Here is a 15004-nt window from a genome sequence, read left to right on the forward strand (position 1 = left end):
GACGCTTATGATTGCAGTGTCGCCGCTTACCATCTGGGTAGACTCCTCAAAGTTTCCGAGGACCTGGCAGATATCTGCTATCCTCGGAAACTGCCATTTACTCCTCGGTAAAGAATTGAGGAGGCTGACTACTACTACGCCACCCATGTTGAAGTTGGTATTCCACTATTGCTCTATGCTACTCATACAGCCTGGCCAACATGTGCAGCGTAGAATTCCACCATGTGGGCACGTCACACAGCAGTCGGTGCTCTGGCAGATTAAACCGATATTGCAGGGTCCGCAGGTTGGCAGCGTCCGTAGTGAACTTACAGAAATGTGCGCAGACGCGGCACACCTTTCCGAGGAGGTCAGACAAGTGTGGGTAGTTTTTCAGAAACCGCTGAACCACCAAATTGAAGACGTGGGCCAGGCATGGCATGTGTGTGAGGCTGCTGAGCTGCAGAGCCGCCACCAGGTTACGGAGGCTCAGTGGCGAAAGCCAGAGGTCGGTCTGCTCTGTCAGACCCTGCAACAGTTCAGGGGCCGTGTGCCTCTTTTCTCCTAAGCTGATTAGTTTCAGCACAGCCTGCTGACGCTTGCCCACCGCTGTGCTGCCGCGCCGCGCGATACCAACTGCTGGCGACGTGCTGCTCACACTTCTTAATTGCGAGGTAGAGGTTGCGAAAAAGGAGGACGGGGGAGGGTTTAGTGGAGGTGGCATAAACCGCCGCAGATACCAGCACCGAGGTAGGACCTGCTATTCTGGGGGTGGGTAGGACGTGAGCGGTCCCAGGCTCTGACTCGGTCCCAGCCTCCACTAAATTCACCCAATGTGCCATCAGGGAGATATAGTGGCCCTGCCCGCCTGTACTTGTCCACGTGTCCATTGTTAAGTGGACCTTCCCAGTAACCGCGTTGGTGAGGGCATGTATAATGTTGCGGGAGACGTGGTGGTGCAGGGCTGGGACGGCACACCGGGAAAAATAGTGGCGACTGGGGACCGAGTAGGGCGGGACCGCCACCACCATCATGTTTTTGAAAGCCTCTTTTTCCACAAGCCTGTACGGCAGCATCTCCTGTGGTGGAAGTCCAGTATTTCTATATTTTGGATCGGTGGGCCTTGGCAGTATACATATTTGCTTTCTGTCTTGCTACAAATATAATATTCTTACAATTACACAATACTATTAGGCAATGAAGTATCTGTTTTTTCATAACTCTGCTGACATGGGGAAGCCAACATGAAACTTCTGTTCTCAAAACGCTGACAAGATAATATATAGTATAAACACGTTACATTTTCCATCTGTTTGCAATTTTGGAGGACAGTTAACTCAGACATGGACAACCGCAGCTACCGCAGAAATTACCCAAGCAATTTTACTGGAAACGTATGCAAATAACATGGGAGGTTTGTGCAATTTATAGTTCATGATGTAACATCCAATCATATCGAAGGAACCCCACGTGGCTCCAAGACAACCCACTCATTTCATCCACCACCTGATGGCCAATCACAGATGACCGGAGGATGGAAGAATTGCAAGATGCTTATCCAATAATTAAACAATACGTTGTATCTATGTAATCTTTGACCAGCCCAGATGGGCGGATTTGTTAAACTCTTAAAATAGGCTACACGCCGATCATTAAAGTTAGAATTGAGGAAGCTATGCATGCTGAACCTCGTGTCAGTGTGAAAAACTTCTTATGCGCATTGTCAATTCAGAATTAATATGGAGGGCTGTAAACATTCCAAATTGAGTAAGCCGTGATTCCGCAAAGGAATTCTACGACAGTGGTGGCCCGTACGGGGAGTGATCGACAGGTTCCATAGAATTCGGACAGAAGACACGGACATACGCGACCTTGGACTTGGTGGGCCCAAAATATCATCAGAACACGGTGAGATAAATTAATTATCTATACCTGTGTGGCTAAGTTCAAGCTCGCCTATGTGCCGTGTCAAGGCCGAATGATTTGGACCCGATCGACAGGTACTTCTTTAAGTCTCGATCACTCGATAAGAACCTGTCATAAGATATAAAGGAATGTTTACATGCCTGTCGTTTTGAGAGTACTGGTCGGTTGGCAAGGTCAGTGAATTGCTTTAAGGGAGAGGAAGTCCCCGCAGGGGCCCCCTGCTCGGGTCAGGTTTGGAGTCTAAAACCTTAGAGTCAGGGGGGCCTGTCGGGGTAGTTTGACTAGGTGGTCCTGCTCTGGTCAGGTTTGGAGTCTAAAGCCTTAGAGTCAGGGAACGGTCAAACGTCTGGACAGGCAACGCTGCTCCGTTAGAGTCTGGTAAGAGACCTAGGAGGGGGGCCTGCCAGACAGTATCCCGAGGGGCAGTTTAGACCAAACCAGCCGTACTGGTGCTCCGTCTAATTGTCTGTCTATTTGTGTGCGTCCACAAATATTTGTTTATTGTTTAAATGTCCACGAGTAGATCCCTCCGTCTGAGGGTAGATTGATAAACTGTGTAGCGACAGAAATGCTAGAGACTCTAGGGCAGGGCATATTATGTCCGGCGCCTGAGGAGACTTTTATAATCATGTTGTTATATAGGAATAGTTTGTTTGTCTACAATATAGAATTAGTATCAGTCCTGCTCAACTGTGCCCGTAATTGTTTAGAAAGGAAAAAAAAAGCTGCTAACTACATTTAAAAAGAGGAAGTGGAACTCTTAATAGAAGCGGAGCAATTCCTGTGCTGTAATAAATAACTACTGTTGGATGTTAAAACTACTGCGGATGGCTTGTTATGTAACCTAATCCTTCAGACAAATACATCCGTCATACAAATGTAAAAAGTTATATGCCACTCACATCCTGAGGGGGCTCTTAAGAATACAAACTGTAACTGTAACAGACTGCGTAGTCCACCATGCCCACAAGAAAATACGTCTATGTTTGCCAAGTCCCCAATAGGTGTTTAGTCCCCAATTCAATTGTAACCACATACAATGTTAGGTGGTCACCGCTGTGACCGTAAGGTTACAACATAAGATTTATGCATTAGACGTTAGAATTTCCCTAAGAAAAGAGGAAGAGAAGGTAGGCTAAAATGGCGTCTGTATTAATACAAGCCAAAGACACCAGCGTTCAATACAGTTTAGTGAATAGAGGGAATTGCAGTACATTACCAATCAGATGGAGATGCCCAGCATCTAAGACTGCATCTGCCCGATCGCCGGAAGTCTGGGACAAAAACTGTTGTAATCCTCTCGCTAGGCTGTCACGGGAGGGAGAGATTCTAAAAAGAGGAAGTTACTTGCCCTGTAGTCCCAGCACAAGTAACGTATATTCACAGACAATATAAAAATAAATAAATAAACTACAGGGAGTAAGAGACGGTAGAGAAGCCAAGGAATAGGAAACAAGCAGGTAAAGATAAGGCCAGGTATCCACAGGAGGAACGGGGCAGATTGACCCGTAATTTGTAAAATGTAAATGGTGTGGTGCATAAGACTTTATCTTTATTGAGTTGTGATGTGTACCCAAGGACTGCCAAACATTGAATGAGGGAATAAGGAAGTAAGTGATTAGCCACACTCAGAGGGGTGGAGCTAGATGATGCAAGGAGGGGGTAAGAATCATAGATAGCCAGAAGAAAAAGTTTTTTTGTTTTTTTTTGTTTTCCCTCCTGTCTCAAACTCAGCTTTCCACGGTTCCTGACAAATTATGGGACACCCACAAGACAGGCATAGGGAAATTGAATGTATCGACCATGATAATATATACGAGACCCAGATACACACCCCTGGGTCAAACAGTATCCCCCTAGATAAAAAAAAAAAAAAAGGGGGGTGAAGGGTCAGCCACACATGTTAGGTGCTGTGTGCTGATGCTTTGGAAAAAAAAAAAAAGGGGGGTGAAGGGTCAGCCACACATGTTAGGTGCTGTGTGCTGATGCTTTGGAAAAAACTGCCAACCGGCCACAATTTCACTGTTAATCTCTCTTGCAGAAGGCTGTAAGGCCTGGAGGCCTCCAAAGACTAACCAAGTTCTGCAGGCCATACCTGTACTTACACCCGTTGCCAAATTCCGCACCTTTCTGGGCCTTGTTTCATACTGCCGGCCATATGACAGTATTGACACAAAAGCACGAAGGACAACCACAGCCATGAGGGTGGATCCAGTGACTTGAGGAGCTCCCTCATCTGCTTTTGCGGTGGCAGCAGTACAGGCAATGGTTGACAAATCTTCTAAGTTGGTATTGGACTACCCCCTAGTGGTCCACACCCCAAATGACACCCAGAACATACTCATGCAAGTGCAACCCAAGCACTTATCTCTGGCCTATTAGATCCGACTACAATGTGCTCTTTCCATGCCTCCCCCAATATTGCACAAAATATTGCTCTGAGCTTCCCAATGTTGTAATACCTTGAATCCGGCTACTCTTCTTTTAATCAGGTATTCCTGGGGGGAGGGGAGGCATAGGTGATTTGAGTATGGCAGATCAGCTATTTTTTAAATAGCATTATTGTAGTGATGTACACACTGTTAGTGATGCATATTTTGAGTTTTCTTTTGTAGATGGTATCAGGGTGAGGATTGATGATTCCGAACCAGATATGCAGAGGTCACACAACAAGATGTCCTAAACGCAGAAGCTCTGCCTCCGCATGTCTCAGGGCAAGAAGCGGAACCGGAGGCCCTCACTGAGGCGTGTGGAGTGGTAGAAGGTAAGTCGGCAACTTTTTACACTGACTCCTGGAATGCATTTGGCATAGCTCATGATTATGGCCCAATATGGAAGGCCAGACAGCTTGTTATCTCAGTAGGACAGCCAATTAAGAATGGTGCAGCGGTGCAGAGTCTCATGGAAACCCTACTACTACTACCTGGCAATGGAGAATCCACACCGATTTCTACAACGGAGAAGCGAGAGATGACACCCTCGCCGACAACACAGCAAAGGCAGCGGCCCTCAAGCCGTGGAAGAAAGAAGAATAGATACTGACAGCATGAGTCAGTGATAAGACTTTGGACTTTGATAAAACCTTTGGACTTTGATAAAACCTTTGGACTTTGATAAAACCTTTGGACTTTGATATGTCAAGGACTTTACAGTTACAAGTCAACGAGGAAAGAAAGCAGATGGGCTAAAATACGGGAGCGACAGCACAGGACGGCGTATGGCGAACAATCAACAGAACTTGCCTACAGAGGTCCCTGTTCCCCATGATGGCCCAGCTGGTATACAGAATCGAAAGCAGCGATGACGGCGACACTGAACAAGAATGGGTGACACCTGGGTTCTCTGTAGCTGCTGCATCATTTGTCCAGTTAGCATGATCTTTGCCATATGCGAGTCCGGACAGAAGTAAGGTGGCCATATAACACTTGCCTTGACCACTCTACCCATTTCAGAGATTGCCAATTTGACCACATTCAGCTCACACCTGTTGGGGAGTATGAATATGTGCTTGTTGTTGCTCGAGTCTTTTTCAGGTTGGAGGCCCACCCGGATACTAAGGTAAATGAGCAGATAACCACACAGAAATACATGAATGAGGTAATCTGCAGATATGGGGTACCAGAAGTGATTGAGTCAAACAAAGGTACACACTTCACAGGTGTAATAATGCAACACATCATGTCTGTTTTGGGTATATTTCAGGCTTTTCACACACCCTACCATCCACGGGGTAGTGGGAAAGTAGATACAAAAGGCAATAGAGAAAATGGGTAAATTTTGAATTGAGTGTCTTTCATTAGTTGTTCTTTTTCCCAGGAGGGTACATGCCACAGTAGCTGAATTTGGGGAATGATTCTCTTGTTAATTTTGTCATAGGTCTCTCCAAGGAATTGTTAGTAATGCATTCTGCAGTCTCTGCTTTTCCCCAGGTCCTACAGATGAATGTCACAATCTAAAACCAGGTGACAGGGTCTATGTGGAAAAGTTTAAGAGAGAAACCCTGTTTGAATGTCCCTACCAGATGTTGTTCACCACCCCAACTGCAGTCAAGCTCAAAGGAAAGCCCACTTGGATCCACACTTCGCACTGAAAAAAACTAGTGATCCTGCATATCCTTTACATGCTATAATGTGGTACAATTCCTCTAACACACACCTTTGACTACTGTACACTAGCCCCCTGTTTCAGAACAAATTAATACAATCAAATGTGCAATATGAAGCCTACACTGAGGGTGAGAATCCAACACCGCATCGTGCTAAGAGAGACGTTGACGCTCCAGGTGGTAACTTTGATCCACATGTACACATAGATGTAATAGGAGTGCCAAGGGGGGAGCGAGATTAATTTAATCCTAGAGATCAGGTTAAAGCAGGTTTTGAGTCCTTATTTGCTATTGTCACTGTTAATAATAATGTAGATTGGATGAATTATATCTCTTACAATGAGCAGAGGTTTGTAAACTACACCAGAGATGCTTTGCAAGGGTTAGCTAACCAGTTAGGGCCCACTGCATCCATGGCGTTCCAAAATAGAGTGGCCGTGGATATGATTTCCGCAGAAAGAGGTGGGGTATGTAATTCCCTGTACGTGTATTCTCCCTTTAATGTGACCAATGTTTCCCTTGTTTGAAAAAGATGAAGAGCCAGTTCCGATAATGCCAACCAGGTACGTTACCAGAAGAATGGAGAAATGTACCAGTACTGCGCCTGCCTCAGTCTCATAAGATGGACTATCAGTGGACTTCCCATTTGCCTAGGGAAAGTGCAGAAGACCTTAGGTTCCGGCGAGGGCACACCCTGTGGGGTGTTAACTTGTACAGATAGAGGGTATGGATGCCCGGAAATAAGCCCAGGGAATCCATGGCCTCCTTCTGAGGTGAGGTAGGGATCCCTCCCCTTTTAGGAGTAGGGACTTACGGGCAGTGGGAAAACCCTGACGCAAGGGTGAGGCGACCTGGACGTGTTCACCATTAGGACTATCTCCAGGAGGGACAATGGTGTGGGTGAAGATTAGGGAGTCCCACGCTGTGCGTACCTGTGCACACTACTAGTATGTACTTCTAGTACAACACATTAGAGTGAGAAGAGAGGCTCCTGGTGATAGTTTTGATCTACACGTATACATTGACATCATATGATAGCCAAGGGGGGTACCTGACAAGTTTTAAAAATTAGAGACCAAGTTAAAACTACATTCGAGTCCATTTTCCCGATCATTAGGGTAAATAAATGTTGACTGGATTAATTATGTTTATTATAATTAACAGCGGTTTATAAATTATACTAGAGACGCCTTATAGGGACTAGTCGACCAATAGAACCTACCTCAACTACGACTTTTCAAAATAGAATGGCACTAGGTACGATTTTAGCCAAAAAAGGGAGTGTCTGTAAGATGATAGGGGAGACTTGTACCTACATTCCAGACAAAACGTGACCCACAGGTAAAAACGCAGTTGCCATTAAGAAGCTGACCGCACTAACTAAAAAGAGCTGACCTTAGTCTGTTTTCCTCAGTTAGGTACCTAACAGGAGAAGGGAAAAATATAGAAAAATAAGTTTTGAAACATTGTGTATTTAGAACACTGTGATAGGTTTTCGCTAAGATTTTGCTTTATTTTATCTGCAGTGCACTCTGCTTATGTCCACGCAACATGCCGGTGTTACAACGCCCCTGGTCCTGTTACCTTGCCGCCTCTGGAAAAGGGAAGTGGGAATAATCAGCTTGTAGCTCTTTCCTTCCAGACTAATATATATGATCATGCACTTACTAATAAGACAGGGGTTCAGTCATGTTGATCAGTCATTAGATAGTCCTGACTTTGCACTCTTGTTGATGAATCGAGGTAACGTCAAGAAGGCGGGGTTCTATACAAGTTATGCAGAGTTTACCTGAAATAGTGAAAGTCGCACCTCTCCTAACCTGATTATATTTGTCACCTTTATAGTCATCCTAATTTCTGTTTGTTGTTGCATACAGTGTATTCCGACCCTGATGACTGCCTGGTCCACCTGTCCCACTACGACGTCCAACAAAAAGCCCACTGTCAGCGCAACCGTCGTCATCATGGATCCAGAATGTGATGATGTCGAACCATCCTATACCCCCATGACAGCAATAGCTCCGGTGTACAACACAATGCGAGTCTAGGGTCAGCGGTGGGGGATTGGGGTGGGACGGAGCAGGGCGAGTTTAGTGAAACAGATAGTTTCAAAGGGGGGTCTGTGGTGGAAGTCCAGTATTTCTATATTTTGGATCGGTGGGCCTTGGCAGTATACATATTTGCTTTCTGTCTTGCTACAAATATAATATTCTTACAATTACACAATACTATTAGGCAATGAAGTATCTGTTTTTTCATAACTCTGCTGACATGGGGAAGCCAACATGAAACTTCTGTTCTCAAAACGCTGACAAGATAATATATAGTATAAACACGTTACATTTTCCATCTGTTTGCAATTTTGGAGGACAGTCAACTCAGACATGGACAACCGCAGCTACCGCAGAAATTACCCAAGCAATTTTACTGGAAACGTATGCAAATAACATGGGAGGTTTGTGCAATTTATAGTTCATGATGTAACATCCAATCATATCGAAGGAACCCCACGTGGCTCCAAGACAACCCACTCATTTCATCCACCACCTGATGGCCAATCACAGATGACCGGAGGATGGAAGAATTGCAAGATGCTTATCAAATAATTAAACAATACGTTGTATCTATGTAATCTTTGACCTGCCCAGATGGGCGGATTTGTTAAACTCTTAAAATAGGCTACTCGCCGATCATTAAAGTTAGAATTGAGGAAGCTATGCATGCTGAACCTCGTGTCAGTGTGAAAAACTTCTTATGCGCATTGTCAATTCAGAATTAATATGGAGGGCTGTAAACATTCCAAATTGAGTAAGCCGTGATTCCGCAAAGGAATTCTACGACACTCCAGGCTGATTAATTTGGCAATGTGCACATTTAAAGCTTGTGCGTGCGGGTGCGTGGCGGTGTACTTGCGCTTTCGCTCAAACGCTTGTGTTAGTGATAGCTGAATGCTGCGCTGGGAGACATTGCTGGATGGGGTGGAGGACAGTGGAGGTGAGGGTGTGGGTGCAGGCCAGGAGGAGCTCCTGCCTGTGTCCTGAGAGGGGGGTTGGATCTGTGTGGCAGGTTGTAGCACGGGGGAAGAGGCTGTGGTGTGACCCGCAGGCAGTGAATGGCCTTCATCCCACCTTGTGGGGTGCTTGGCCATTATATGCCTGCGCATGCTGGTGGTGGTGAGGCTGGTAGTGATGGCTCCCCGGCTGATCTTGGTGCGACACAGGTTGCACACTACTGTTCGTCGGTCGTCTGCGCTCTCACTCAAAAACATCCACACCTTTGAACACCTAGCCCTCTGCATGGAGGCTTGCCGCGACGGGGTGGTTTGGGAAACAGTTGGGGGATTCCTTGCTCTGGCCCTGCCTCTATCCCTGGCCACTCCACTGCCTCTTCCAACCTGTTCTGCTGCTGCACTTGCCTCCCCCTCTGAAGCCCTGTACTCAGTAGGCTTAGCAAACCAGGTGGGGTCCGTCGCTTCATCGTCCAGCTGCTCTTCCTCCGAATGCTCTGGGCGCTCCTCCCTCGGTCTTACTGCCCTTACTACTACCTCACTGACAGACAACTGTGTCTCATCATCATCCTCCTCCTCACCCACTGAAAGCCCTTGAGACAGTTGCCGGAAGTCCCCAGCCTCATCACCCGGACTCCGGGAACTTTCCAAACGTTGGGCATTGGTCACGACAAACTCCTCAGGTGAGCGAGGAACCAGGTTTACCCACTCATGGCAGGGACCCGAGAACAGTTCCTGGGAGTCTGCCTGCTCAGAAGATGTCATTTTCATGGAGTGAGGTGGCTGGGAGGAAGGAGGAGCAGCAGCCAGAGGATTCAGAGTAGCAGGCCCTAAGCCGGGAGTAGTGGACTGCGTAGAAGACTGGGTGGTCGATACATTGTACCCTGGTACATCCGGACCAAAACGGGTTTATACCGGCGAGGTCCACGGCAGCGAACATACGCAGACTGTATTTGAACCTACAAATTCCAACAGACAATGAGGGAAGCAGAATAATATGTTCCCTTGATGCCGCTAAGGCTTTTGACAGTGTTGAATGGTTATATCTTTGGAAAGTACTAGAAAAAATGGGGTGCGGCCCAGGGTTCCTCCGTATGGTCAGACTGCTGTACACAAACGTGGGGGCAGATGTGTTAATCAACAGGGGGTCCTCTGATATGTTCCCACTACACAGGGGAACAAGGCAGGGGTGCCCGCTGTCACCACTGTTGTTTGCACTGGCAATTAAACCACTTGCGTTTAAAATACTGGCTAACCCGGGAATAGCGGGTTTCCAGAGAGGAAATATGGAGGAAAAAAAACAAACGCTTTATATGTGGATGATATACTCCTATTTCTAGAGGATGCAGGGGGGTCTTTGGATATAACTATGCAGACAAATAAAGAATTCGGATCCTTTTCAGGATTGACGATCAATTGGTCTAAATCAGTAATAATGCCAGTGGATGTCCCCGAACTGTAAATTATCAATAAAGAAATAACTATAAAATGCACCGAGATATTTAAATATTTAGAAGTTAAAGGGGTTGTCCCGCGGCAGCAAGTGGGTCTATACACTTCTGTATGGCCATAATAATGCACTTTGTAATATACATTGTGCATTAATTATGAGCCATACAGAAGTTATAAAAAGTTTTATACTTACCTGCTCCGTTGCTGGCGTCCTCGTCTCCATGGTGCCGACTAATTTTCGCCCTCCGATGGCCAAATTAGCCGCGCTTGCGCAGTCCGGGTCTTCTCCTGTTCTCTATGGGGCTCCGTGTAGCTCCGTGTAGCTCCGCCCCGTCACGTGCCGATTCCAGCCAATCAGGAGGCTGGAATCGGCAATGGACCGCACAGAAGAGCTGCGGTCCACGGAGGAAGAGGATCCCGGCGGCCATCTTCACCGGTAAGTATAGAAGTCACCGGAGCGCGGGGATTAAGGTAAGCGCTCCGGTAAGCTTTCTTTAGGTCCCTGCATCGGGGTTGTCTCGCGCCGAACGGGGGGGGGGGTTGAAAAAAAACAAAAACCCGTTTCGGCGCGGGACAACCCCTTTAACATCACTAGAAAGGTCAGTGAATATGGGAGGATAAATCTAGAACCACTCATTACCAGGTGGAAACAAAAACTTCATGTGTAGCTACTATACTTGATGCATAATTCCCCACATTGGATAACACAGCGCTTTTTTTAAATAAAATCAACAGAATGTTTAGAGAACTTATATGGGGGGGGGGGGGGAAGTCCCCTGCATTAAACTAGAAGTGCTGAGTAACCCTAAAGAGAAGGGCGGATTGGCAGTACCCAACCCCCGTCATATTTCATAGCCTCCCAATTACAACATCTTAGGGGTTGGGAATCGGAGGAAACACAAGATGCTTGCTTCCAGATTCTCAAGGAATGTTTCGTTGGGTCACACTTATTCGAAGTTCTAGAGAGAGGTATGTTCAGTAGAAATGGTCAAAATACCCCCACGCTACTACTTATTCACAAAATATGGTGGAAAACTAGGTCTATGTTGGGGATAACTAGTTGCACACAATACACCCCAATATGGAACAATCCACGTTTCCCAGAAATTTATAAATTGCAGGATTTCCAGGGATGGGAAGATAAAGGAGTTATAAGAATGAAACAAATATTAGATGGAGGGGGGATGAGAACCTTCGAGCAATTAAGACAAGACTATGATCTATCAAATAAGGAATTTTATAAATACCTGCGGTTAAGACACGCCTTCCGGTCGGAGGTGGCCAGGATGGAAATAACGGTAGCAACAAATATAGTGGCTAACATAATTGAAACCGCAAACACTACGGCTGGGAAAATCACGCAACTATACTGTAATGTGCAGGATACAGTGAATGCACGTAACCCCGTTCGGTCCAAGGCAAAATGGGAAGAGGACTTGGCCCTCATTGAGGAGTCGCACTGGGAGGAAATCCTACAAATGATACCTAGTTTGTCTCTGAGTGAGTCGCACAGGCTGTCTCAAATATACCTGATACATAGAGTATATTGGACCCCAGCCTTTCTACATAATATAGTAATAAGAAATTCACCAATGTGTATAAGATGCAAGACCCACACGGCAGACCTAATCCATATGATGTGGCGATGTCCAAAGCTACATAGATATTGGACCGAAATATGCAAAATAATTAATAGAACATTCGGAATAACTTTGGATCTCACACCGTTTGTGTGCATTCTGGGCTACATCCCCGACTTAGCATTAGACAAAAACTTAAAAGCTAGCAGTAGCCAGACTGCTATATATGGCAAGAAAAACGATTGCGCAGCACTGGCTGGCTGAAGACCCTCCCACAATAGGTGAATTTAAAAATAAAGTTGCCCAAATACTTCCATGGGAAAAAAAACATATATGCTAAACGCAAAAATAGACATAAATATTACGATATATGGCTTAGATGGATACAGGCTCAAACCAGAGCAAATCTAGGTCAGATATTGGGATAGGAAGTTCACAGGTGGAGAAAGATATGGAATGCCGTGTGGGTCAACATCTATAACTATGACATCTAACCCGGAAGGGAAGGGGAAGTAAATAAATAAAAGGACCATAAATAAATAAATGAAAAAAAAAAATCACAAAAGATGAATGTGGGAGGAAAAAAATATATGGTTTATTGAAGAAGAGGAAACGGATAAACAGAACAATGGTTACAATAATAATAAATTATTGTTGACACATGGTACACGGAAATATGTGAGGTGGAATAGAGAGAGAGAGAGAGATCAAAAGACTGATGGTGGCATTTGTTCACCCCCCCCCCCCCCCCCCCAGGCCGAGCAGGAGCAATCTGCATTTGTATCTGGACGGCGAGAGAAAAGAAAACAAAGAAGAAAACCATTGGAACTATAATGGGCATTTATCATTTAAAACCCTCTTTGGTTAGAACATAACCAGAATACGAGATGGAACTTACTGAGCCTAAACTACTCACATATACTGGACCAATTGTTAAGAGAGAGACCAAGGGAGGGAGGGAGGGAAGGAAGGAGGATGGGGTTGGGGAGGGAAACGGTTATGTACAATGATGACTGATAATGATAATATATTTGAAATATGTAAAAGAAAAGTTGGAAATGTTCAATAAAAAAATATCTCATTTAAAAAAAAAAAGAAGGGTTGTTGATCCAGGGAACTTCCGACTGCCAGACTTGGAGTCAGAAAGGAACTTTTCTCTGAAGAGTATTGATCCAGAGATTATTCTGACTACCATTATGGAGCTGGGGAATTTTTCCCCCCAAAATGGGGTAAATTGGCTTCAAGCTCAAGGTTTTTTTTTTGCCTTCCTCTGGATTAACATGGGGAGGCGGTGGAAACAGGCTGAACTGAATGGACATTTGTCTTTTTTTCAGCCTAGCATACTATGTTAGTATGTTACATAAAATGAGCAATGAATGCTAGGCAAAATAATTATCGCTTGTTGATCAGTTGTCAGCCATGTTTACAATAAACAACAATTTTTTTGTGACTTTTTAGATGTTCTATAAGACTTGATTTGCGACCAAAACATAACCCACATTCAGGACATTAAAATGGCTTTTCTCCTGTGTGAATTCTCAAATGCTTAATAAGAACCGATTTCCGACTATAACATTTCCCACATTCTGAACATGAAAATGGCTTCTCCCCCGTGTGACTCCTTAGATGTTCTGTAAGACTTAATTTGCGAGCAAAATGCATCCCACATTCAGGACAAGAAAATGGCTTCTCCCCTGTGTAAGTTCGTAGATGTTCTATAAGCCTTGATTTGACTACACAATTCTTCCCACATTCTGAACATGAAAATGGATTCTCCCCTGTGTGAGTGCTCAGATGCTTCAAAAGATTTGATTTCTGGACAAAACATTTCCCACATTCAGAACATGAAAATGGCTTCTTCACTGTGTGAACTTTCTGATGTTTAACAAGAGTTGAGTTCTTGTTAAAATTTTTTATATATTCTGAACACGAAAATGATTTCTCTCGTGTGTGGATTTTTTGATGTTTCTTAAGATCTGATTTCCCGCCAAAACATTTCCCACATTCAGGACATAAAAATGGCTTCTCTCCTGTGTGAGTTCTCAGATGTTGCAAAAGATTTGATTTCTGGAAAAAACATTTCCCACATTCAGAACATGAAAATGGCCGAGTCTCCCCTGTGTGAGTTTGTAGATGTTTTGTAAGCCTTGATTTCCAACTAAAGCATATCCCACATTCAGGACATGAAAATGGCTTCTCCCTTTTGTGACTACGTAGATGTTCCACAAGACTTGATTTGCAACTAAAACATTTCCCACATTCAACACATGACTTCTCTCTTGTGCGAATTTTCTGATGTTCTATAAGATTTGATTTGTAGCTGAAATTTTTCCCACATTCTGAACATGAAAATGGCTTCTCTCCTGTGTGAATTCTCTGATGTTTAACAAGACCTGATTTCCATCTAAAACATTTCCCACATCCTGAACATGAAAACGAGCCTTCACCTCTGTTTATTTTTTCATCTACAGTAAGTTTAGATTTCCTTTTAAATTGATTCCTGCATGGAAACAGTTTCCTCTGTCTATCTTGAGTCCTGTGTTTGTCGATTGGTGATTGATTAGATGAAGGCTTCCTGTGACCAGCGGTATAAGTGGATAGATCTCCGCTATGAGGAGATAAAGGTGCATGAATAGTTCTTGAATTAGCTTGTGTGGTGGCATTATCTTCTACTCTATGATACGTAGATACAACAAGATTTCCATGGAAACTTATCCTTTCTTCACCTAAAAAAAAAATAAAACATTTCTTAATTTTCCAAAAATTAATAGATTTTTTTTTATAACCAATCAAGTTTTATTGAGATAACAAAATGCGTGGCAACAAAGTAAAATTTACATGCATGAAAACCGGAATAATATAAAAATTTCAATTTAATATAAAAAAAAAATCACGTGTACTTGTATAAAAGTGATTTAAGATCAAAGAAAACATCAGTGTTCATACGCACTTTCT

The 15004-nt window shown here is 44.4% G+C and overlaps 2 protein-coding genes across 2 annotated transcripts in view; one reads left to right on the top strand and one right to left on the bottom strand.

The window, feature by feature from the left end:
- Positions 1–15004, top strand: part of LOC136620111 (uncharacterized) — a 534467-nt gene that overhangs the window by 25227 nt on the left and 494236 nt on the right.
- LOC136619660 (zinc finger protein 208-like) overlaps positions 12817–15004 on the bottom strand; it is a 127782-nt gene continuing 125594 nt past the window's right edge. Inside the window, exon 25 of the mRNA XM_066594425.1 lies at positions 12817–14775. Within this exon, the coding sequence (XP_066450522.1) occupies positions 13559–14775 (1217 nt within the window). The 3' untranslated portion in view covers positions 12817–13558. The remainder of the gene's footprint in view (positions 14776–15004) is intronic.

This window comes from Eleutherodactylus coqui, chromosome 3 (assembly GCF_035609145.1).
Source record: "Eleutherodactylus coqui strain aEleCoq1 chromosome 3, aEleCoq1.hap1, whole genome shotgun sequence".
NCBI classification, from domain to species: Eukaryota; Metazoa; Chordata; class Amphibia; order Anura; family Eleutherodactylidae; genus Eleutherodactylus; species Eleutherodactylus coqui.